Source organism: Desmodus rotundus, chromosome 10 (assembly GCF_022682495.2).
Source record: "Desmodus rotundus isolate HL8 chromosome 10, HLdesRot8A.1, whole genome shotgun sequence".
In the NCBI taxonomy this organism is placed as follows: domain Eukaryota; kingdom Metazoa; phylum Chordata; class Mammalia; order Chiroptera; family Phyllostomidae; genus Desmodus; species Desmodus rotundus.
The window spans coordinates 2,503,737-2,527,530 of NC_071396.1; the positions used below are offsets into that span (position 1 = coordinate 2,503,737).

The window sequence follows — 23,794 nt, forward strand, 5'->3', positions numbered from 1 at the left end:
TGTCCAGGAAGGGTTGCTTCTACGAGATAATTTTTTGCAACACGGTGATGTTTGCTCCAGGCCGCAAAGGCCAGTGGGGGTGTGGCTGTGTTACGGTGCTGCTCCCTGGCCGCGGCGCTGGGCCTCAGGTTGGCGCAAGGGAGGGCAGGTGGTCCTCTTGCCCAGCTGGGCAAAGAATCGCCCCCTTACCCTCTGTCCCCAGAACAGTCTTTTTCGAGCTTTTTAAAAGAATCAAATATTGTTGCCATGCTCAGAGTTTTGATTGGGCGGCTGCAATTAAATATTTATGTAACATACATCCAGACCTCTTGCAGTCATCAGAACCCTGATGAACACCATGGCGTGGGGGTTTTAGATTAAATGCCACGAATGCACCGATGGTGGAGAAGGAAAGAACGGCGAGAAGCACATGATTTGTCTCTTAAGGAAAAAGACATCCCTGTTGGTCTACTGGCCACATATTCAAGTAAATCTGTGAATCTGATCAGAACAGAGTCTTCATTTTTTTGTAAAGACGTCTGTCGTCAAGTCTATACTTTACGTTTTATTGCATGGTTAAAATACTGATTTTATGCTTCGTCGTGTTTTAAACACCGAAGTGAGGAATGTTCATTTTCATTGAATAATATCGCAGACCGAGGTGCATTTAAAACCACAAGTAAAGTCTTTAAATTGACTCCACTTCCTACCCAGATGGTAATTTGAAAACGCGTTGGAAAACCTGAGTGACGTCAACAGTAGCCAGAGCGAGCAGGAAGCAGTTTTGCTGCTTAACAGTCTTTCCCCCGTGACTTGTCACCCCACTGTCAGTGTCACCAGATTGCCAGCATCCGGCTCTTCCGAGTGTCGACGATGTAAGGGGACAATGTTATTGACCTGAGAATGACATACATTCTGATTTAAATCCATTTTATTATAATTCACAATAACATTTTGGAACCCCTCCTATGGAATTATGCCTGTGAATATTTTTGAGATCTCCAGCTCTTCATGGTTTTGGTTTGTTTCAAGTTTCAAGTTCCACTTTTGAAATGCAAAGCAGAACTATGAAGATTGGTGTAGAAACCATCATCTTAAAGTGCTCTTGAATCCGTTTAAAAACCTACCGCAGTCTAATTGTCCATCACATTGGTGGCACTTCCACTGTTACTAGCCATGTGCTCTTTGTCACGAGTCGCCATGCCAAACCCATTCTTCCAAACCGCACGTCTCCCAGGCAGGAAAGAGCGGGGTTAACAGGACGGCGTGGGTCACTGTTCATCAGGTTGCAGGTTCAGGCACACTGTACAGGCGTAGCTTTTCCAACAGATACCATTCTTTAGTTCAAAATTATTTCTGTGCAACAGCAACTGGAAGTGTTCTTACTTTTTTTGCTTACTCTGAAATGCCCGCAGGGTGTCCGACCCTCAGCCCTCAGGCCACGAGTGGCCCAGGATGACTGTGAGTTCGACCCAACACAAAATCGTACATGTACTTAACACATGATGAGATTTTTTTGTGTGATTACGTGTCGCAGTGTATTGAATGCGTGGCCCAAGACGACTCTTCTTCCAGTGTGGCCCAGAGACGTCAAACGTTTGGACACCCCTGCTGAGTTATTGAAGTGGTGTGTGACCGTGAACCGACTCCACTTGGGGGGAAAAGTTATTATTGAGTCAAAAATAGAAAAGGGAGTGGAGAGCACTGCTACCTGCTGCATTCCTCTCCCTGACCCCTTCTCGGTTCTCCCCGAGCGTCCGTATTCGTGTGTGTGTACGTGTAATACTTGTGTGTGTGTGCACGGAATCCTCCTTTGCCTTTAAAAGCAAACATTTCCACTAAGTATGTGTGTCGATAAGTGTGTCTGGTTGTCCCTGGCAGGATTGTCTGCAAAGTCGGTGATAAGGCGTGGCGGCCAGCCAGGCGATTAGTTGGCGCTGGCTCACTCAGCTAGTTGAGTAACCCAGACTAGGTCCTCATCCTCCAAAACGCACGATCAGTAAATAGTTTGGGATTTATCTCGTTTTAGACTCGGATGGTTCCACTCCGAGTAAAATGGATGGATTATGTCCAGTAAACACAAAAATGAAAACCTTTTAAAAAGTCTTGTAGTCTTAATCTTTGAAAGCGAATTAAGTCCTTTAAAAGGATGTTTTAGTTTGTTCCAGTTGTCAGGAATGTATTACTTTCAATTTATCACCCTGCCTCACCTTATTTTGTTTTTCAAAATGATACTTAGTCCATCAGATCAGATCACTGTAGTTTGATTTATAGCTTTGTTGAAAATGCGCCTAAGTCAAATTGCGCAAGCATTTTGAACTGCCGTCCTTACAAATTAACCATTCATTCTGTGTAAGAAAAACGCCAACATTAGAAGCTACTACCTGTTATCAAAGGTAGAGTGAGATGAATAATTCCACACATTATAACTCTTCAACTGTAAAACCATAGCCACATCAGCGCCCATTTACCCTCGGCAGCAGGCGCCCTGCCAGGCGTGGACGGGGCACACGCCTCTGCTCAGGAAGCCCAGCGTTCGGTCCCCACGGAAGTGGTGGCAGTGGGGACCGAGGACTTCATTATTAACCCCCATCCTGCGCCTGCAGGGAGGGCACTGCTTGTTCTTCCGGTTGATGCTCACCGAACCCCATGAGCTGTGCCTTTTGCTCCCACTTCACAGTCTCTGAGCCCGCTGGTCGCCCATGACACCGAAGCCAGTGGGTGGCAGAGTTGTGACACAGGCCTGTCCTGCTCCAGACTCCACGGTCATGGTCCTTGTTCCCTCAGAAACTCCCCGTGTGCCGAGCACAACGAGGACGCAACAATGGCCAAGCTGTGCTCCCTGCCCCCACAGAGTCCCGGTTTTTCTGAGAGTAACTCATACACACACACAAAAACAAACCGGAAAAACCCACGACTATATCCTCTTACGCTCCATCTGTTGAAACTTGTCTGACCACACGTTTGGTCAAATTATTCTGTGGTAATAAAGAGAAAGCTAAACCACATCTGAACAGGAATGTGTTTGTTCACTTGCCCGTTTTTTCTTCATTTTGGTCTGTAGGAGATTTTTGTCTCGGTGCTGCCTGGGGAATCCTGGGTTGCCCGTCCAGTTTCTCTCAATTAACCATGTAACCATTTAAGTTGAAAGCTAGGGCAGAGTGTGAGGGTTATTTCTTGGAAAGTCAAGCCACCTTAATTCGGATAACATTTAAATTTCCGAGGTGAAAAAACTGTGGATTTATTCATTCCAGAATGAAAATGAACATTTTATGTTCATCCCCAAATCTTCAAGTGCACCATTCAAACATCTTTTATGCATCCCCTGTGCTGCTGTCTGCCTCTTACGTAAGAGGGTGCCTTAGGGGCACTTCACCTTCACCTTCCTTATGGATGGAGAACCTCAAAACACCGTGAGGTTTTCCATAATCCGGGTGACACAGATGTAAGATGCCACAGATCGACGTGAAAAGCCCCCAAGACTCAGTGATACGCATAGATATAAACTGTATCATTGGTCAGCAAAGTAATCACCTAGCGATGATTTTCAAAATGCAGTGTTACCCTCCCCCCGCCCCCAAGATTCTGCTTGCTCACATGTTTAAGTAAAAACGTGCTCTTACGAAATCCACGGCACTGAACCTGCTTGACACTCTTCTCTTTCAGTTCATCGATGGTCGACTGGCAAAGCTAAATTCCGGGAGGGGTTTCTCTGACGTCTTTGAAGAAGAGATCACGTCCGGGGGCTTCTGTGGAGGTAAAGCCGGCTTCCAGTGTGGTTTTCCAGTTTTCAGAGAGCCAGTTGTTTTGATTTCTGCACTTGTGTCTGATGTAAGCTATTTCATAAGCAACTACTTTCTCCTACTACACCTGTCGTGTCTTAGAGACATGCTTTCATCTCACCGGAGCTGCTAACGGACTTGGCCTGTTTCCATCACTCAAGGCCTTAACATGGCCTCGTGTGGGTGGGCGGTTGGTTGTTTCATAATCTCTTGCTATCCCTGGATGCGGCTGTGACGGAAATGCCAAGTTGCCGTCTCCCTGCTCCTCCTCCAGACGCGTCCCCGCTGCTGGCAGATCCCAGCGGTGGCTGCCGCTGAGGGAGAGGGCGCCGAAGCAGTAGGTGGTGATTTCACCCAGAAAGACAGCTTTGAACGCGCCCGGGCTGCTGTGTTGTTAATAAGCACGTGGATTTGGTAGACGTCCATCCTTTTCGGCTCTGAGGGCCGTGGTAGCATCAGGAGAAGGCAGTTTTCCATCCCATCCAAGGAGTTGTGTTGTTTTGTGTGTGTGGTACCCGCTTTTTACTGATGTCATTAACTTGGATGTGGTTCAGCAGCGGCATTGTTGGAAATGCGCATATGCAGGCCACGTCCTCATTGTCCAGGCAGCTAAGACTTGGGGCCTGACGCTCTGCAGGGCTGTCCCCCGATGCCGTCCTGGCGCTGGCAGAACACGGGGCCTGGGCCCTTGAACCGTCTGCTCCTTCAGCCTGTATTCGCTGGTTGTTTGTTGTGCAGGAAGCATTGTTCCCGGTGAAGGGTGGACGGAACACGCAAAAACCCTGCCGCGTTCATCGTCACCTGGTGTAAGAGCCATGTTTCTACTATCTGTGCGTTTGATCTGGAGAAAAACCCTTTAGTCTATGTGTGAGTGAGCAGGTGCTGGAACTGAGAAACAAAACGTGGAAGGACAAATGGTACTCATCTGCAGACCTCCTAAAATTTAATTTTATTCTTAAATAAGATTGATTTTTGCACCATGGAAATACAAAGGCCGTTGAGGTCATGTGTTCCTTGAAAGAGGTACAGTGGCCTGAGCGCGTTGACCTTGGCCTGGTGGTGTTGACCTTGGCCTGGCGGGGGGGCACAGCGCTTCTCGGCAGGAATCCAGTGTGGGGAAGGACTGAGCTGACTTGACTCAGCCGGTGCCCAGCGTGGAGTTATCCACCTCCCTGCTGCTCATGGCTAAAACTTTAGCTTCAATGGAACTTTTGTGTTAAAATAAGGCTTTTTTCCTTTTTACCGCAGACAAGCACAAGGTTGTCAGCTAACGGACAAACTGCTAGAGGCGCTGATTGGGTATTTACATAACTGCTGCCTCATTAGCTTGAGGACCCGTGGGGCTGGTGTCTTCCTCGGAATTGAAGGTGACACCCTGTGACAGTAATGGGGTGGTACTGTGGTCCTTTTATGTGGCTCAATTCCGTCGTCCTAACCGTGGGTCCAGATGCCTCTGTGATAGAGCGGCAGGGGTGGGGGGTGGCTCTTCTGGAACTTGGGGGAGTCACCAAATTCTTCACACCTGGTCTTATTGTTTGAAAAGGATAGGAGTATATCGGCCACCAGTTGGCACGTGCCTTAGAGTCTGCATTGCCGGTACAGCTCAATGCCAACCGCTTTGTCTGTTCTTTCTGAAAATGAGGAAGTTTCAAAGTTCTTATGTTAATTTGGAGCCGGTACTGACCCAGCATGGCTCACCAGGTATTAACTCCGGTAGATACAGCGAGGAAGTACATGCAACAATTACGCTGGGCTGGCACGTCTTACTTTCTGATCGATACAGCGAGGAAGCACATGCAACAATTATGCCGGGCTGGCACGTCTTACTTTCTGATCGATACAGCGAGGAAGCACATGCAACAATTACGCCGGGCTGGCACGTGTTACTTTCTGATCGCCGCAGTACAGGTCACTTTCTCAGAGATGTATGTAGATGACGCTTAGAAGAAAATAGAGCAAAATGTATAAGGACTTAAAATAAAAAAGATAGGTAATCTAATAAAAGTTGATAAGGCACTTACAAATGAAGATATAGGTATAGTTCCAAACACTATAGTTTCTAGTGTCTAGAGGTCAGTTCCTGCCGTTCGTCATCCGCATGACGTTGTGAGACAGAAGATGGTCGTCTGTGTCACCGTAGTGAACTGTCCTTCCCAGAAGTCACGTGTCACAACGTGGCCCTTTCCCATGGTCACAGTGAGAGTGATAATGACTGTTCATACTTACCGGATATCGACATGGGGCAGACACGTCTACACACGCTCCACAGGTTGTAGTTCCTTTAACCGGCGCAGCGCCCTGCCCTGCCCTGGATTACTGTCCTTGGTACCGGGGGCTCCTCTCCGTCACTCGCTCAAGGTCACGTGCAGTGGTGCCAGAGTCCCAACTGAGGTGTCCACTTAGCCTCAAAGCGCTAGCGTTAGTAGCTGCAATGACGGCTTTCTCGTGGTGAGAGATCTTCTGCAGAAGACAGTCCGTGAGCGGCAGCAGCACCCAAGCCTTTGCCGCACCAGCTGGATAAAAGTGGCATTCCTGTGTCTCCGGAATATCTGTTGGAGATTTTTTTTAATACATAAAGCTCTCAGAAAGGTCACTATAGGAAAAATCACCGTCCACTAATGTGGAAGAAAAGGTGATGTCCCTTTAAGCGAAAATAATTAGGGACTTTCAGAAAAGTGTCTCCGATGTCCCCTCTCTCCATCACTGGGGTGGCAGCTTGTCAACTGCTACACTTGTTGCTAATGTGCATGGCTGTGGTCAGATGAACGTGACCGTGGGGAAGCTCCCTGACCCTCGTGGGTCTGAAGAACCATGACCGTCACCATGCAGGACGGTCACAGGTAGCACGTGCAAACTCACACTCCGGCTGGGACTGCGGTTGACGCCGTGGGCGCCGTGCGTGCACGGTGGGGGGGGGGGGGGGCGGGGTTCCTGAATCTGTTTGCTGCCCCGTGAGTCTCCGTGGTCAGGGCTGTTAAAGAAATCCACATCCCCCCGATCCCTTCCACGGGACCCATGTGGGGAGTCCCACCTTAACGGGAAATGCACAAAGGGAAGGGCAGCCAGAGAGGCGGAAAGGTCATAGACAAGGTCAAGTAGAACAGGGTGGGACCCCAATGTTGGTCGGTGCCAAAGTGCTGGAGCAGTGAGTAGGTGAGAACATTTTTCCTCTGTATTTAAAAAAAATAAATAAAATATAACTAGTTCTGAAACCCACTTCCAACGGTCTAAACTTTAAAAAGGAAGAACATTTCCTGCCCAACATTCCAGGGCAGTGCGCGGCTGCTCTCCACGAGTGCCGTTTGTTTCCTGTTGGTTTTCTGCAAACTGTTACTTAATTCTGGTTCCTCCTTTTCACTGGCTGAGGTAGCGAAGGAACTGGAAGGGGTGGTGGGTAATCATCAGTTTCTGTGTCATTTTTTTGGCCTTTAGACCAACTTACACTTTTGGGGACGAGTAACTGCAAATTGCTGGAATTTAAACAAATACGTTTGAAGAGAAAGTCTGTGCAGATGAGAGACATGTTATGTCCTTAAGAATGAGAACCTGACTTGTTGGATTAACAAGAACAATATTAAGAATTGTCTCAATGATGTTTTTATTCCAGTAATTCTGTCCCATTACAGAAGGGCTCAGGGATTTGTTCTTTTTCTTTTCTTTAGCATTCAAATTCATTTTTAAGAGAAAAACAGCCTTACAAAACATTTTCAAAGAATAATGTGCTTGTCTCATAAATTGCGTGCCAACAGGAGCCTTCAATCCTAAACGCACTAAATTTAAGGAGACAAGTACCCTTTAAACCTTTTTTTTTTAACAGGAATCGACCTAAATTACACCCCATGTTTTCCTATGTCTTAGGCCGTTTACCTAGGGACTTCCTGTTTGCCCCCGAACTGTGTCATGCCGGGTCCTCATTGGTGTTTCCCACTTGGAGGGTTCCTGGAGGCCTCCGCGCTGGGCGGCGGGCTTTCTCTTTCATGCAGCTGCCTCGCAGGGATGCAGAGGAACGCCCCCTGTACTGTCGGTGCCGTCCCGGTGCCGTGTCAGCAGCCTGCCGAGGTGGCATTTCAGAGTGGAAGGACTGAACCAAGGGTTAAGATACCTAGATCCGTCTCTTTGGGACCTTGGGCAAATAAGGGACGACCTCCGAACCTCATTTTCCCCCCTCGGCACATTATTTGTAACGATCACTAGCGTTTGTGGTGTGTGTGGCAGTTGCCACACTGAACGCCGTGGCTGCCAGGGGAAGGGCCTGTCCCAAATCACAGTTCCCCAGGACAGAGTGGGCCCGGATTCCCACTGACTCCAAAGCCACCCCTCTCTGCTGGGATGACACTGACCCTGGTTTTACCGATTTTAGTCAAAAAGTACAACGTAAATAGTGTAATGTAGATTTTAAAATAGAGAAGATGACCTGTTTTAGGGACTCTGTCCTGCATAGGCCCTGTGTAGCCCGTAGGAGTTTGTCGTTTTAAGTATTCGAACAACCAAGAAGGCAGAGGAAATCTGACTGAAGTCAGTGGACGCAGAACGCCGCTTTAGGCTGTTCGTGTGGCTTCATCTTTCCCCCCTTTACTTCCTGGTGTCATCTTATTGATTAAATTATATTTGCAGCGGGGTATGGTCACTGGTTTCATTAGAGCTGGATTTGCCGCATCCCGAGCTTTCCAGAAACCGCGATGCCCTCAGCCCAGAAGCTGCATTTGCCCCACTAGGGGAACACCTTTCACATTTGGGTTTCCAGTTAGAGGATATTTTGAAACTATGACTGGGCTGTAGTTGCACTGAAATCAAGTTTGCTGTCGATTCACGTTAACGTAGAACACCCACAGAAAAAAATTTTTTTTGTCCTCAAGGTTTTTTGCATTCCTGAATACCCTTTTAGTTTTTTCTTTCCCTGTTCACTTGAAACATTGTTTTGAAATGAGCCTAATTGAGTCAATGAGGCAAAACTTCTACGAAACAACATAGACATAAAACATTGAAAAGTCAGTTTAAAAGACACAGGAATTTTGGCTTTCAAAAGGGGTTATATTTTCCCCGCTGAAGATAATATTAAAAATGAAAGATGGTAGAACGCTGCAGTGTGTTAGCTTCACACGTGAGTCAGAAAGAGTGTCTGGGCTTAGAGGTGGTCGTTACTGTGTTCCTGAGAATCAGAGCCATTTGCTACTCGTACAGCAGACACTGCTTCCTTCACAACATTGCAGAAAAATGCAGTTCGCTCACGAAAATCCCGGACATACCGGCTCTTGATACATTCTGGTTTGTGGGTTTGCTCTTCATCACGGGCTCCTGACGTTTATTTTTGTGTTTTCCAGGGAGCCCGAGGTCCTACCACCAATGGGTACATACGGTCAAGGTGAGGACAGGCTTTCCCAGGTTCTTCTTCGCCCGCTCCTCCGGCGGTGGGTTTCGTGCAGCAAGAGCGTGCTGTTTCTTGGCAGTATTTGAAATGTCTGTGTATTTTCTCACGTTTCAAAATGTTTGTCCTATGCTTCCAGTTTGTTGGTATTTGTAAATACCATGTGAAAATGGCACGCTTTTGTCTTGAAGTAAGTGGCTTGTTTTAAAAAGCAAGATTTCACTGCCGCCTTGTATTTTATTCCAAAACAAGGAACTGGGTGGAAGAGAAACCATCGGATGGGAGTTGTATCATGTCTGGTTATGTTTTTGTTAACATGAGTTTTAAATACAGAACTCTGTCCCACAAATTAGGACGTCATTGCCTAACATTAGAACAGTCAATACACAGTTGTGTTTTTTTATGAAGCTTTAAATATATTCCTATTATTGGTCACCCTGCTCTGGTCTGCCCAAACTGAGCTGACGTGATTTTTAAATGACGTATTAAGCCAACTAAAACAAATAGAGTAGAATGTTTACATTTTGTGTGAAATTACCATAGTGTATGGAAGCTTGAAAACACCAGGCACGAAATAACTTTTGTCGGTCTTTGTTTGACGTCACACTGGAGTTCTCTGTCTACACTGTTAGTGACGCTTTGTTTCCGGGACGGTCTGGCCAGCGCTTTTGGAAACCGGTGTCTGCTCTTCCTTTGCAGAAAGGCGGTGCCCTGTTCAACTCAGCGATGACCAAAGCAACTCCCGCCGTCCGGACGGCGTACAAATTTGTGAGTGTTCATTTGATAATTAGAAATTCTGTGATAAAATGTTACTACATTTTCCCAGCTGACAGACATGTAAGTCAGTGTAGAATGTTTTCTAATTTTCTTTCCAAGACAGTTAGTGGGGTTAGGGTTGGGTTAGGGCTAGGGTTAAGGTTAGGGCTAGGGCTAGGGCTAGGGTTAGGTTTATGAAGAAGTTTCTAACTTTCACAATGAAAGAGCACATCGCTGCTGTGTGAAAATTCAAACTAAGGTCGAATCATGTTGCTCACGTTTATTCGAGATTCCGAGAAAGGCCGCAGTCGCGCTCCCTTTGGTGCATTCCTTGACCAGACACCCAAAGTTTTTCTTGATGCTGAGAGAAGTTCTGTTGTATTACTTTGCTAAGCACATGCTTTTCTCCTAGTGTTGCTCGTATCTTCCCCGCAAGCCCAGAGATAAAACCTCATTTGTTGTTAAACTGCCACCCTTCTCCTGAGTGGGGTGTTGAATCTTGAACAGTAGAAATGGTGACCGATCGTGCGCCTGACCGAGAACCGTTCCCTCTGCTCCCTGTGCATCTGTTTCGTACGCCGACGGCGACCACGCGGCAAAGTGGAGCTGACCAGGCACCTGCCCGCTCTCAGCTCTAACGCGATGCAAAGCGCACACACGCTTGATGTGGCCAGCAGATTTTCTGGGTCACCTTCCTTTGTGAAGGTTTGCATTTTACCTGATTAGCCAAAGCCGTGTGCCAGGTGCTTTTTGTAGAGAATACTCAGGTAACGGTGAGCGTGCACTGGGTGAATTGAAAAGGGTGGGAGACCCGAACCCTGTGTCCCAGAGAGTCTGCGAGGGGCCAGTGCAGAAGCGAGGCAGCAGCACCTGAGGTAACACAACTATCGCTGATACGCAGTTCAGCTTTGCACACGAAGGAGCATCAAAAAAAAATTAAAAAACGCGTGAATCAGGTGGATTTCGAAAGAACAGAGGACATTTAAGTAAACTAGAATATAGTGCAAATGGGTAAAAATTCAAGGAGATGGGAAAAGGAATATTTTTGGGGGTGATTACTCATTTTTACCTAACGGGTGAGTAGGAATTAACATAGGGCCCTGTAAGGAGATTTGGTGGCTTGACCAATAAAACAATGAATGTGGAAATGCTTTCGTGATTCTAAAGAACCGTGGAGTTGTAATTTGGTGTTATCTGGCTGGAGGTTATCTCTTGCTGCATGTGGTATGTTTTCATTTTGCCTCATTTACAACACAGAAGTAATTGCTGTGTTCAGCGGAAGACATTTCTTCAGCAGCTACTTGGCCGGATACTCGGCCGGGTACTACAGGTACTGACAGGGTTGAAAAGCGAAATTCGACTGAATAAAGTTAAAGATCAAGTTGAATTTTTCCAGAACAACTCATGCCTCGGGCAGCATCCCATCTAGCCAACAGAAAGGGTCTCTGGGAAGCTGTGCAAAACTGAGGAATTTCGTAGACCCAAGGGGTCAGGCAGGCGAAAACAGCAGATGACCTCATCTTTCTCCAGGGGGACGGACGGGGCCATAAGCTGGTCCCCTCATTGCCACCGCCCAGGACGTTCCAGGTTGACTGATTTCAGCCTGCATCCTGGGAGAGGCGGGACCGACAGGTGAGGGAGGAAGTCCTGGTCAGGGACAGGTGACTCCCTTTCGGGCCTGGTGTCCCCTTTTTTAACAGCAGGAAAGAAGTCAGGTCCTTCCCCTCACTGACCTTGGGGACACGTGTGTTTCGTCTCCCAGGCAGTGACCTGGGACGGCAGGTGGTCTGGGGGAAGAAGCGAGGGCTCAGGGTTGGAAAATCTCGCATCTGCCCGACCTAGGTCTCCAGGCCTCTAGACTAGGACTCACCATCCTCCTCTTTTGTGAGGCTGAGATTCCGAGAATGTGCTTTTAAACACTGTAGTTCCCCCGTGTCTTTGGAGAAGGGCAGAAGTTGGATTCAGGGTTTCTCTCCTCTGGGTTTGAGTCCCTTTCCCTGTCTGTAGATGCAGTAATAACCGTACCAGCCTCGTGACGGAGCTGTTGTGATGGTTTAATGCGATGATGCAGGCTGGTCCCCAGCACCCGGCCAGGTGCTGCCGAAAAACAGAAAACAAGGACCGGTCTCTGTTCGCTGTCACTCTGGCCGCTGAGTGGGACTTTCTGTGGAACCAAGTCCAGGGCGCTTATGAGGACTTCAGTTGTCTGTTGTCTTCAGTTCAGGTGCCCCCGTGGGAACCACAGCAGGACCTGCCGGGCTCTGTGTGGCGGCCAGACCCCCTGCGGAACCCAGGGTAGTCACTAAATTGTTACAGACGTTTAGTTTTTGCCAGGAAACCTGTACTGACGGGAGGAGAGCATTAAGGCAGCTCTGCGGACAGAGACTGTGCTTAAAGCCCAGGCAGGTGCCCAGGCAGCTGCCGCCGTGATGCGCTTTTCTGCTCCCCCCGCCCCCCATTTCACCAAAGACTGTGTGAGTGATCCAGGGGACTCCTGTTTTTATACAGCTGGGAGGCAGAACAGGCTAGTGCTGGCCTCCGCGTGGTGTTTGTATGCGGGTAGAGACTGCGTTCTCGCCGGCCGATTTGGGTGTAATGGTGAGGGGTGTGGAGTCGCTGAAAATACAGCGCCGTGGTATAATTCGTTCTTCTCCGGATAACGCGGATAGTTAACAGTTTTCATCCCCTGCGGTCTCGGGGCCGGGCTGCGTCAGCGCGAGAGGGGCACGCTGAGCCCGACGCTGTGTTCTCTCGTTCCCCAGGCGAAAAGCCAGGCGAAGCAGGGCATAAGGGAGGTGAAGAGCAAGCTGAAGCACAAGGTAAGTCGGGGCTGGGGGAGGCGTGCACTTCACAGACCGGCCCCCCCCCAGAGGGGCGTTTTTAATGCCTTTGGGAGTGGGCGTGGCCTGTGTTCAGGACCGCCTTTCCCATCACATGCCCCGTGGCGACTCTCTGCCATTCTGCGCGCACCCACCGAACAGTCTCTCGCGCGCTTAGTTCCTTGCGGCACCTCTGAGACCCTCGAAGGTGCTTTAACAGGAGGCACGTTCCCGCCAGGTTGACTGCCTTGCTCTCACTGTTGAAAGTCCTGCTTCAGGCTGATACTTTTTTTGTTTTTAAAAGATGAGTTTTGGTGCAGAATTAAGCCATGAATGTCAGTCATCCTTTGGTTTTTAGGACCTTTCCAATAGGAGCTACTTTAAGCATGTTTTTATTTTCTGTTTATTTTTTTATTCTCACCTGAGGACATGCTTATTGATTTTAGAGAGAGGGGAAGGGAGGGAGAGAGAGAGGGGCAGAGATATCAATGTGAGACAGAAATGTCGATCAGTTGCCTGTCATGTGCCCTAACCGGGGACCACACCTGCAACCTCGGTGCCCAGGCACGTGCCCTGACCGGGGATTGAACCCTCGACCTTCCAGTTACAGTAGGACACGCCAAGCAACTGAGCCACGCTGGCCAGGGTTAAACTAAGCAGGTTCTTCATTTATAAACATTTGTACTTGAGGGCGTGTATTTGAATCTATGAATATTGCATGAATATGAATATTTATGTGTTTGATTTGATTACATTATATCTTGGCAAATGTTATCAGTTGTTAGGTTTTGAAATTTTACCTTTGGAGAAAAAAATACTGCTGAAAACTTTCATTGTCATGATAGACAGTAAATGATCTTCATATGAATTTTACTTAAATTATTCAAAATAGAGATTTTTTCGTAAATTATTAATTCATAACATAGAAAAATGTGGGAAAGCCTATTTGTCTAAATAGGTTCTTCAGGCTTCCACCTGACGTGCCGTTTGGTTGCTCCCCTCTGTTCCGGCCACTGTGCCGACTAATTAACGAGCCTCGGCGCTCACCCGAGCAGGACTCTGACGTGCGTGTTTGCGTGTCCCTCGCCTGCAGGACACTGAGGACGGCTGCGGGACCTGCTCCGGCTGCGTGCAGTACACGCCGGTTTACACCCTGCACAGCGAGAAGGGGGCGGACCCGGAGAAGCGCAGGCTCACCCAGGTATAGCCCTTCGCCCTGCGGCGCCAGCCCTGAACTCCTGTAGCCCCAGTGGGCTCTCCGGGAAGAGCCACGGCCCGTTACTGTCCTACCGCGTCACAAGCAAGCCTGCAGTCCCGGTGGAGGGGACGAGTGGGTCGTCCCTGGGCAGGCCGCAGGGGCGGGACCAGACGTCCAGGCAGCAGGTCCCCGGGCTTCCTGACGTCCTCACAGGGCCCACAGTCCCGTGAGCGGGGGACGGTTCGTCGCGGGGTCGCTGACACAAATAGAGTGAGGCTTATAAACAGGGGACTTCGCCGTTAAAATAATCTGTAGAAACCAGGGTACGAAGTGATAAATCCCTGTCTTGTTCCAAAGACAGAGATTTTATTTGCTGTGAATATTTAAAACTCTGCTTATATGCTGATGCTTCTTAAAACGCTGTCCTAGAGTCGGGAGGTGCTCACGGTCGCAGCCCAGGTGTCTGACTGGGCACCGTGAGGACGTGTTTGAAGGCTGTGTCCACGCTGTCCTAGAGTCGGGAGGTGCTCACGGTCGCAGCCCAGGTGTCTGACTGGGCACCGTGAGGACGTGTTTGAAGGCTGTGTCCACCATGGGAAATCGATGTTTTCGTGAAGAAAACGTGCCCTTTCGCATCTGTCACTCCAAGTGTAATAATACTGAGGTCTGAACACATTACGATGTTTAATGAAATATGTAGGCGTTTCTAGGGATGGCTAGATGTGGGTAAAGGCAGAATCTAGATGTCAGCAAGTACACCGGAGACGTTAAGGTTTATTTATTCACGTATGGCTTACCTTTTTTCCCCCAAAATAGGCACCTTATAAAGAATCATAGAATAAAAAGATTAAAGTTATTTAATTTAGATCAAGGCAGAGAGGAAGTAAGTGCAGTAATCGGCTGAGACCCATTCCCCGGATCCGCGGCCACACAGGAGGGTCCACTCCTATGAACCGCAAAGCACAAGATGTGTTTTTAAACAGTTGTTCAGCAGGTGCACAACCATTGCGGGACATGGGTGGGGGCTGTGGGTCCACAGACGGAGTCGAGGGTCCCCAGAGCCTACCCCCGGGGCGGGGGTACCTGGTAGAGGCAAGGTCACTCTCCGGGAGAGAGAGGGTGCCTCCCTTCACGGGGTCTTTTCTCTGCTGTCTGCGATGCCCAGGTTTCGCTTCCTAGCTGCTGCAGTCTGTGCTTTCACGCGGCTCTTGAACTGCTTTTGAAAAATTTAAAAGGCTGCCAGCCGCTCTGCCTTAAACTGCACTCTTCCTTCTGGCAGCTCGCTGAGCTCCAGTGGCTTCAGGTCCTCACGTTAGCACTGGCTGCCTGGGGTCGGGGTTGCGGGGGGACTGCACTCTGCTCCACCTTCCGCTGGGTCATCCCAGTGACTGGATTCCCTGCAAAGACTGGCCGCGCGGTCACGGCCCTTACTGGAAGGCGAGATTCCGTAGGGACCTGCCGGCTTTGGTAATCCCGGTAATTTCTGATGTTGTTGCCGCTACCCTGCACGCCTCGATTCTGTCGGGTTGAAACAAGGCCCGAGTTCACGGGGGCAGCCTCGGAATGCAGGAGGAGGGGCCGCTCCTGGAGGAACAGGGCAGCTGTGGGGGGCGGGGGGGGGTGTTTCATGATTAATTTAGAATCCCCAGCCGTCCCCCAGTGCAGGCACCGTCATCCCCACTGGGCCTACTCCGCGACAGGGAGGCAGAGGGACTCAGACATGTGCCCGCCTCCCTGCAGGTCACAGATAGACAGTGGGGTTTGGACAGAGGGAACAGGAGAACCTGCGCTCTGCCCTCTGGCCTTGGCCTTGGGTGCAGCCAGGAAGGGGAAGTTAGAGACAAGGGTGTGGAGTTCACAGCCAGACCGACTGGACTGTGAAAAGGTCCTGGCATCGGGCACTGAGCAAAGCACAACGCCCCGAGCCTGCCTTTCTGCCCGTGTAGGCTGGGGTAACGGTGCCTGTCTCTCCCCGGGATGCGGCAGCAGACCCATAATGCATAAGCACACGAAGGGCCTGCCACACCCCAGCCACGCACGCCTGGCCGCTCTCCCTGTACACACAGGCGTGCCTCGGGCTTGCGGAGCACGGCGGCGCCTGGCTGCTTCTCTCTCGGCAGTTATTGCCCGACTCCTGGCAATCCTCTGGTCACCAAAATAACGGGGACCCCAGCACTGTCTGTTCCCATTTAAGCGGGAATGACTTAAGATCCCAGCGTATGATTTGAAAAGGAATGTGCAGCTCGCATACCAAGAAATGTCTGGGTTTTCTTGTCAGAAACGCTACCGAAATGCAGAGTGTGGACTTGGCTCACGCCGTCCGCCTGCCTGCGTGAGCCCTTGACCTCAGCAACCTCAAGAGCTTTACATTTTCAGTTTCCAGCCAGCCTTGTGCAAACGCGACCCTTTATTTCCATCTGTTTTGCAAAAGAAGTAAATGAGACTGTGGCCATTTACATTCCAAGAACACGTCCGAAAGGGAGAAAAGCAGGTTTCCCAACCTGGGTCCTGCCGAAAAGAGCGATGTCAAAACCCCACGCTGCTTGCAGGCTGCGCTCCACGACTGAGCTTATCTTTGGAATTGATTATGAATCTCTGCTCACCAGCAAACAGCAACGTGTGTGTGTTGGCCCGCTAATTAGTGTGGTTATTTCCCGTTTTGTGGATGGGGCTTAAGTAAATGTCAAGGGTACAGCCGAGAAGAGTGCCCAATTAGACTTCCCATTTGTACATCCGGGCCCTTTTCCTCTTTGTGGAAGAGGCAGTGGCAGCAGCCGCGCAGCCTAACAGGGCCCCAGGGAGCGCGTCCAGGGTTTTACGGGGAACAGGGCCGGGGTCCGGGGAGAATCCAGGCTGCAGAGCGGCTTCCGTCTTGCCTGCACACTCACCTTCTCTCTTCCGTTTTATGTCCGAACAAAGCACCGTGGGCTCCGTGAGCAGCGTTTAGACTACGTCCGCCATCCAAAGTGGTGTTTTAAACGAGTCATTGGTAGGAATTTAGTGGCCGTTCCTAAGGATGTGAAGTTCCCTTAAATAGTAGGTCAGATTTCTGTGAGTCCTAAAGATACTGCTCCCTTTCTAATCACATCAGCCATCCTCCTCCTAGTCATACTGAGTGTGTGTCTGCTTCTCCCACACACCTCACACGCACGGCAGCCGGACCGGGAGCTGCCGGAGCCTAGCTGGACTCCCCATCAACACTGACAGATGGATGGCCCTAAGCAAGCAAAACACCGCGCCCTATCTCGCAGCGGCGAAGGGCGAGAGTGCTTTGTTGTTGAGCCCCAGTAAAACCCTGGCACGCAGCCCTCTTAACTCCTTCCCGTCTGGGCCAGGTCGCACTGCACTCAGATTTGTTTGCAGCGGACCCAGGTCAGAGGACGCCAGAGCTGCCCGGAAAATATGAACGCAACATTATTTTTCCACACTTGGAACATAGTCAAGACTCCCACCCAAACACAGTGTTTACAAATAGAAATGCGTTTGGTCGTCATGTTTTCCGCTAATAGCACCGAGTGCTCTTAAACCCAGGCCGTTCATCCTATTTTTAAGTGTCTTCCCATAGAGACTAATAGCTTGAGATGGGAATAGTTATCTTCGAATGCATGAATAGGGAAGATGTGCATACCCTATGAAATATCACCTACGCGATGTTTCATTTTTTACCCATTTTGCAAGGCGATGTGCGCACTTCAAAGGAACCTTTGCTATCTTTCTGAGTCCCGGGTATTTATTGGTTTATAAATCATCCCAATGGATTGGTGGGATGGAGCACTGCAGCAGCAAGCTCACTTTATAGTTGATGAGCAACGAGATTTCATCTCGAAAGAATGCACTTAGGAGGTATGTCCCCTTTCTGGCATGCGAAGGCTTGCAAGTCAGTCATCTCAAAGCCTCATTCTGGTCTCACGGAGACCGGCCAGAGCTCCCAGTGCACAAGCGTGCTTTTAAACATACGAGCAGTCACACGATGGACTTCCTATTTTCAAATGCTCCGGGTGAAATGAACTTCCCGTGAAGCAAAGGAGAAAAGACAAGAACTTGGACTCTCCAAACGATCCAGCGGCAAAGCCTAGCATGTGGGGGCGTCACCGTGCCTCCTCGGGCGTGGCCGGCGCTTTCCTTGGCTGGATGTCAGTGGACTCTGGCAATAAAAGTAATGTCATTAAAGATGGTGTTTCTTGCTGAGGCAATACAACAGCCCTCAGAAAGCGGCACATTGGGATCTTCGGACAAACACAGTCTGTTGCGTCGCTTGGCTGTATTGGTCCAGAAGGAGATGGCGTGATGATTAGGTTGTAGAGGATAGGAGCCGGTGGCTCATTCCGACCCAGAAAAAGTGACTGTGGATCAGTGAGAAAGCGGGAGGTGAGCCAGGGGAGGGGCTGTGTGCATGAAGGGGGAGGCCCAGGTAATTGGAAAGAAGACTTCACGTAGATCATGCAAAATAATAAAAACCAGTTTCACCAAATCATGATAAGCAAACAAACACATTAAAACAAAAATTTTAGTGCTTAATTTAATTTGACTCAGAATTGAGAATGCTGTTATTATGATCAAGCTAAAAGGTTGAATTAAAGGGGTAAGGAACTCTATTGGGAAGTTGTATGTGATAAGTATTTTTAATGTCTTACGTGAATGTGTTTCCATTTAAAGATGCCCACAGAAAACACGGCCTAAATGGAAACACATTTTCTCAGTCTGTCTGAACATCACTCTTTCCCGTGCTATATACACTTCGTTTAATTTACACTAATGGCACTGATTTTTAAAATTCATCTTTTAAGCCCAGTTTCAAAAATATGGGTACCGTATTGATAATTTTAAAGGAAGTTACCTTTTTCTTTTTCTTTCGTTGAAATAATATTAATTTCCAACATGTCAAATACGATCACAGTTCAGTCTGTGCTCCTCACCCCCCTCCCCCCAAATTCAGTTATGGAGTACAAGGGCGCCCTCTAGCGGACGCTACATCCTACTTCTGCCCTTGAAGGAAGATAGTTACTTTACATGAGACAAAATTCGTAATGGCAACATTCACCTTTCAGACCGGCCTTCAGAAACACAGTGGAATGCACATTGAGGCACTTATGTTGGCACGAAATTGTCCAAGGACATTACTCTTTCACAGAAAGAGTTCAAAACCAACTCCTTTCAGTAAGTGGCTGGGACTTCAATTTTCAAGCGTTTAGCTCAGCTGAATAACAGCGCATTAAAAGACGTAATGGAAGACAGTCTTACTTATGGGAACACGTTCAGTGTATGTTATGAGATACTTTTAGGTTGAAACGTGCCTTTTCAGCGTTACGATTTCACTCTTCAAATTTATTGCCGCAAACGGCTGTGTCGTTTATTGCAAAGTCTCGAAACAAAAACAGAGGCGCTCAGTTTTTCCATTTAGTAACCGTAATGGATGTCACCGTCCCAGAATTCACATCAGTAGTCCCGTCACTGATGCTGCTCCTCACCATTTTCTGTTTCACCTCGTGAGACTTTCCCCCGTCCCCTCTTTATTACTTTAGGGGCTTTTGGTGGCATTGCAAACAGGTCTCTATTCCCAAAGCGCCCAGTGTTTACAGACAAACTCTTACTCTTCTCCCAGACATCCCGGGGAACCGAAATGATGGTCTATCTTCATGTTTTGTGTGCACGATGCTTTTAAGGTTGGTCAGAGAGCAGGGTTGGTGTGGATGGAAGGAAAAGCCCGTCGTTTCTTTGTAACGTCGCCGCTGTGGCCTCTTGGTCCCCGCAGACAGAGAAATCGCCAGAAGGATCAGCAGACACACAGCTGCCCGTGTGTCCAGAGTCTCATTACAGCAGGAACTGGACCCGAGCCTCCTACACATTGCCCAGTGCCTCATGCAGAACAAAGACATTAGAACGGCACGCGGGGGCTTCCGGTTAGCCCGCGCCCACACCAGTTTGTGTTTGTTTTTTTAACGTTTAGGTGTAATACTGGTCTTTTCTCACAAGTCTGTTTCCTCTTTGCCTTCATGAATGTCTTTGACGTTGGTAAGATAACGCTTTTGGAACCAACTTGCACTTGCAATTTCTGTTAAGGTTCTTGCCCTATTCGGTAGAGAAACTATTTAAGGCTCTCTCCACACACACACACGTGCGGCTATTATACAGGGTCTGGCACGAATAACGCCCCTCGTTTATAAAAATCTTTTGTTACAAAATCATCAGTGTGTAGTTCTGCATCAGAACAATATCACACTCACGCACACCACATGCCGTTGTAGGTGAAGTGTTCAAATTGCCGTCCGTCTCACCCGAGACATTCACGTGCCCTACAAACCACACTCAAAGTTGTTACTTCTGCCGGACCCTGTGTACGGGTGGGGTGATCGGAAAAATAAAATCCAGCTGTAATTATTTTCCACAATCGGTGTTTTACCCGTCAGTTAGGCACCTCTGGCAAACATCGTGGCATCTGATTCTGTTCATCGGTGCCGACTCTCTGTGGAGGGGCTCGTCACTGTGGAATTCAGCTCCCTCCCTCCCGGGCTCGAGAAAAACTGAGGTTGTGTTTCTGAGATTACTTAGTCTTTTATCATTGCTGGGAAGGGAGTTGACATTCTTCTGCTGCTTTTTTGCATTCTAAATGGAAGCCGAGTCAGAAGCAAAGTGAATTAAAAGATAGGATTCTTGGTCTCAAGGACTTGCTAAGACAGGAATGTAGTGAAAATGAGACACTGCCCTTCTCGGGAGCGGGCATCACGGGAGCCCTGAGCGGGAGGAATAAAGTCAGGAATGCTCAGGAGGAGGATGAGCCCCCACGGCCTGGGAGAATGGCCGAGAGGCCTTGGATGGTCCTGGGCCACTTCAAGCTCATCTGACACTTATCTTCAGAATCCTGCCAACGACGGACAGAACACCCGTTTTCAGTATCTTTGGAAAACTGTACTCACCTCTTGCCCCTTCACCCTGCCGTTCACCCTCACTGACACTCCGGACCATTCTGTCACGACCACCTGCTTTAAAAACGAGGATAAAACTTGCCACTTGGAGAAAGTCTTAGGTTAATTCTCAGACCTGCGGGGACTTGCTTATCTGATGCGATTATAGTGACAGCTGGGTTAGAGTCCCCGCCCTGGGAGAACCGCCCAGGCTGGCCCCAGACGCTTTTCTTCATTAAGATTTTGGTTCCTTACTTTGTAAAATAGGGAGAAATGTTCACCAAAATTTGTTGTCAAGTAGCTATTTCATGAAATAAAGCCGATAAAACGTCTGACCCACGTGCTGAGAACTGGGACTCGTGGGTGTGTCCCGACTCTGTGCTCTGGTCCCGCCTACGGAAATGACGTCACGCTTTCAAAGCTCTCTCCGGATTGTGAACCGCATGCATTTTTAAGGTATCACTGTGATAATTCTGCATAGTAGAGCTTTTAAATCTGTCCTCATGTCATTTCATGCAAATCTTTTTTTTTTTTTGGCCTAGCCTCAAAAAAGCTCAGGCTCAGGGGTCTGTTGTGGACTTCTAGTCCGCCAAGTCACACGGGGGGCCTCAGTGACTCCAACTCTGAAGGGGGGCAGTGGTGCAGAGGGTGCCTGCTTCCAAGAAAATTATACAGGCATTTTCATTTTGTGAAGTCTAAAAATTACATTTGCCCATTCCTCTGCCTGCATCCTGTATTTCTCCCCAACCCCTTGCCCCCTTAGGAATTTAAATCTACCCAGCCGTTGGCCTTACTAGGGTCTGTGTGCCATCTAGTGACCGAAATGGGAACTGCAGGAGGAACGGGCTCATCGGGGGCTCAGTCTCACCTGCCACTGTCTCATCCTGTGAAGAGGCAGGAAACGCCTAACTGACCGTAGCCAAACCAGACACTGAGTTTGATGGTTCTGTGGCTTGGGCCTTCTGCCCACACTAAAGACTAATTTTACATTAAGGGGTAGAATGATGACTTCCTTATATAACTTGGCTCATTAGCCAATGAGAGAATCAGCAAGCTATAAAATATGGGCACCTGGGCAGTCAGGGATACGGAAACGTACGTGCTGACAGGTTCCCAGACCGTCGGTCAGCACTGCGGACACCCCGAAGATGGCATTGCTGTCTATTAAGGCTCCCTAATCACTGGAGGCTGCGAGAAACAGTTACTTACAATCCCGCACCTGTGGCCGGAAGCTACAGAAAGCTGGCTGCTGTGAAATGAGCACTGCTCGGGAAGCAAAGCGAACAGCCTTTCCCCCTTTTCATAAATGTCTATGGGAACAGCTACATACATTTCAAGATGCAGAAATGAGAGAAGCTTTAAAACAGCAGAAGGCACGTGCAGAGTCAGTGAGAGGCAGGCGTCGCTGGGGCGTCAACTCAGTTTCCAGGTGTGTGGACGGTGTCACGTCATGTGACAGAACTCTGAAAAAATATTTACAGGGCTTTTTTTTTTTCCTGGAAAACGACTTATTTTTTTCTTTGTCTCGGTTTTTTTCCAGCATGTTGTCTGCTTGTAGCTGTATCTCTTCACCTGCTTCATAGTCACTCTTTTAAGAAAAGCATCTGTCACCAAACACAGGCCCTACGGCGCCTGCCCTGGCCTGTTCCAGGGAGCGGTGGTCAGTCACTCGTGACAGACGGACGCGTTTACCGACACTCGGAAACTCACCAGCACGCGCTCGTGGCTGTGAGATTTCCGTCCAGACCCAAAGCGGAGCCCTGTCTTTCTGAACACACACACTACGCCACGCACGGACCCCGCTCTGTTTATTACCTTCATGTGGGGCAACATGAGAGGATCTGCCCCCTCCCCAAAATTGTCTAACACGGTGTCTATATTTTTATTTGTATTGCCTGTGCTGGGGTGATTCTTCTCTTCCGTGGTCATTTTTAGTTCAGTTTCTGCCTCGTTTGGCGTGCAGGCTCCCAGTGATGCCAGGTCTGTGACTTGCGAGCCCCGATGAAGAGGTGCTGGGATGGGCTCTGTGTCCCCACGCCGAAGGACACCCACATTGTTTGAGGTCTGAGCTGATTTGCTACCCGTTTCCCAGAGAGACTTCTGTTTCCAGAAGGGCGACCAGTTCTGTTCGCCCTGTGATGCACGTTCTGGGCACGGTGGGAGCCACCCTTGATTTCCCCGGAAAGCTGTGCGCCTGGGTCCCGGTGCCCCCGAAATAGGAATGCAGCAGTCGGGCTCACAGAAGCCGGGATGCTTCATTAAACAAGCTGCCATTTCTCTCTGTCATGAGTGTTGGTCGCATCAATTGTAGGTCACGTATTCCTAAGCCAGGGCCTGGGCGCTTGTGTACATACAGGTCCAGTCCCGTGGTGTGTTTTGGTTCATTACTTTGAGGTTGAATAAATGTTGAGACCAGTCTCCCTGATTCCCTCCCTTCTTCCTGCCCTGCTCATCAGGTTACTGGGTAACATTCAACCCCCCTGAATGCGGACTGCTCTTAAAAGTCTTCCTGGTCAAGTCCAACGGTCCCCGTAAATGTTATGAAAGAGACTTCCCTCACTATGAACGCCAATCCGTTGTCCTTCCTCCCCCAGGCACGCTTGAAGAGGCCTCGTAAGAGCCTTGATGGCCCGGTGTATGACGATGACAACGCAGACCGCGCCAGCAAGTCAGTACTGGGTTCCGAGGTCCTCCTGAGCGGGGTGGCTTTGTGCAGACGTGGTGGGTGGCAAAGGACGGTTTGGAGCGAGCCGTGCGCCAGATCAGATTCCACCCGTTGTACCAACCTTCGCCACAGGGGGGCGTGCTCCTGGGGGCCTTGGGGTGTGAATCTTGAGATGGGACAGCACACTGGACCTGAACTCTCTCGTCCTTGGACAGCAATGGTAACCGCAGAGCGTCTGCGAATGGTGAAAGGGGAAAAGACCCTCCCCCCAAGTTAGAGCCCTGCCCGCCCCGTGAAGGCGCAGATTCAGTCTCAGGAACCGTGATTG

General features: G+C 49.2%; 1 protein-coding gene across 5 annotated transcripts in view; it reads left to right on the forward strand.

The window, feature by feature from the left end:
* Positions 1–23,794, forward strand: part of DENND1B (DENN domain containing 1B) — a 139,181-nt gene that overhangs the window by 106,978 nt on the left and 8,409 nt on the right. For all 5 annotated transcript variants that reach the window (XM_053913258.2, XM_053913260.2, XM_053913259.2 and 2 more), the window contains 6 exons: positions 3,646–3,736; positions 9,083–9,123; positions 9,826–9,894; positions 12,645–12,701; positions 13,795–13,902; positions 23,396–23,469. In XM_053913258.2, coding sequence (XP_053769233.1) covers positions 3,646–3,736; positions 9,083–9,123; positions 9,826–9,894; positions 12,645–12,701; positions 13,795–13,902; positions 23,396–23,469 — 440 coding nt within the window. The remainder of the gene's footprint in view (positions 1–3,645; positions 3,737–9,082; positions 9,124–9,825; positions 9,895–12,644; positions 12,702–13,794; positions 13,903–23,395; positions 23,470–23,794) is intronic.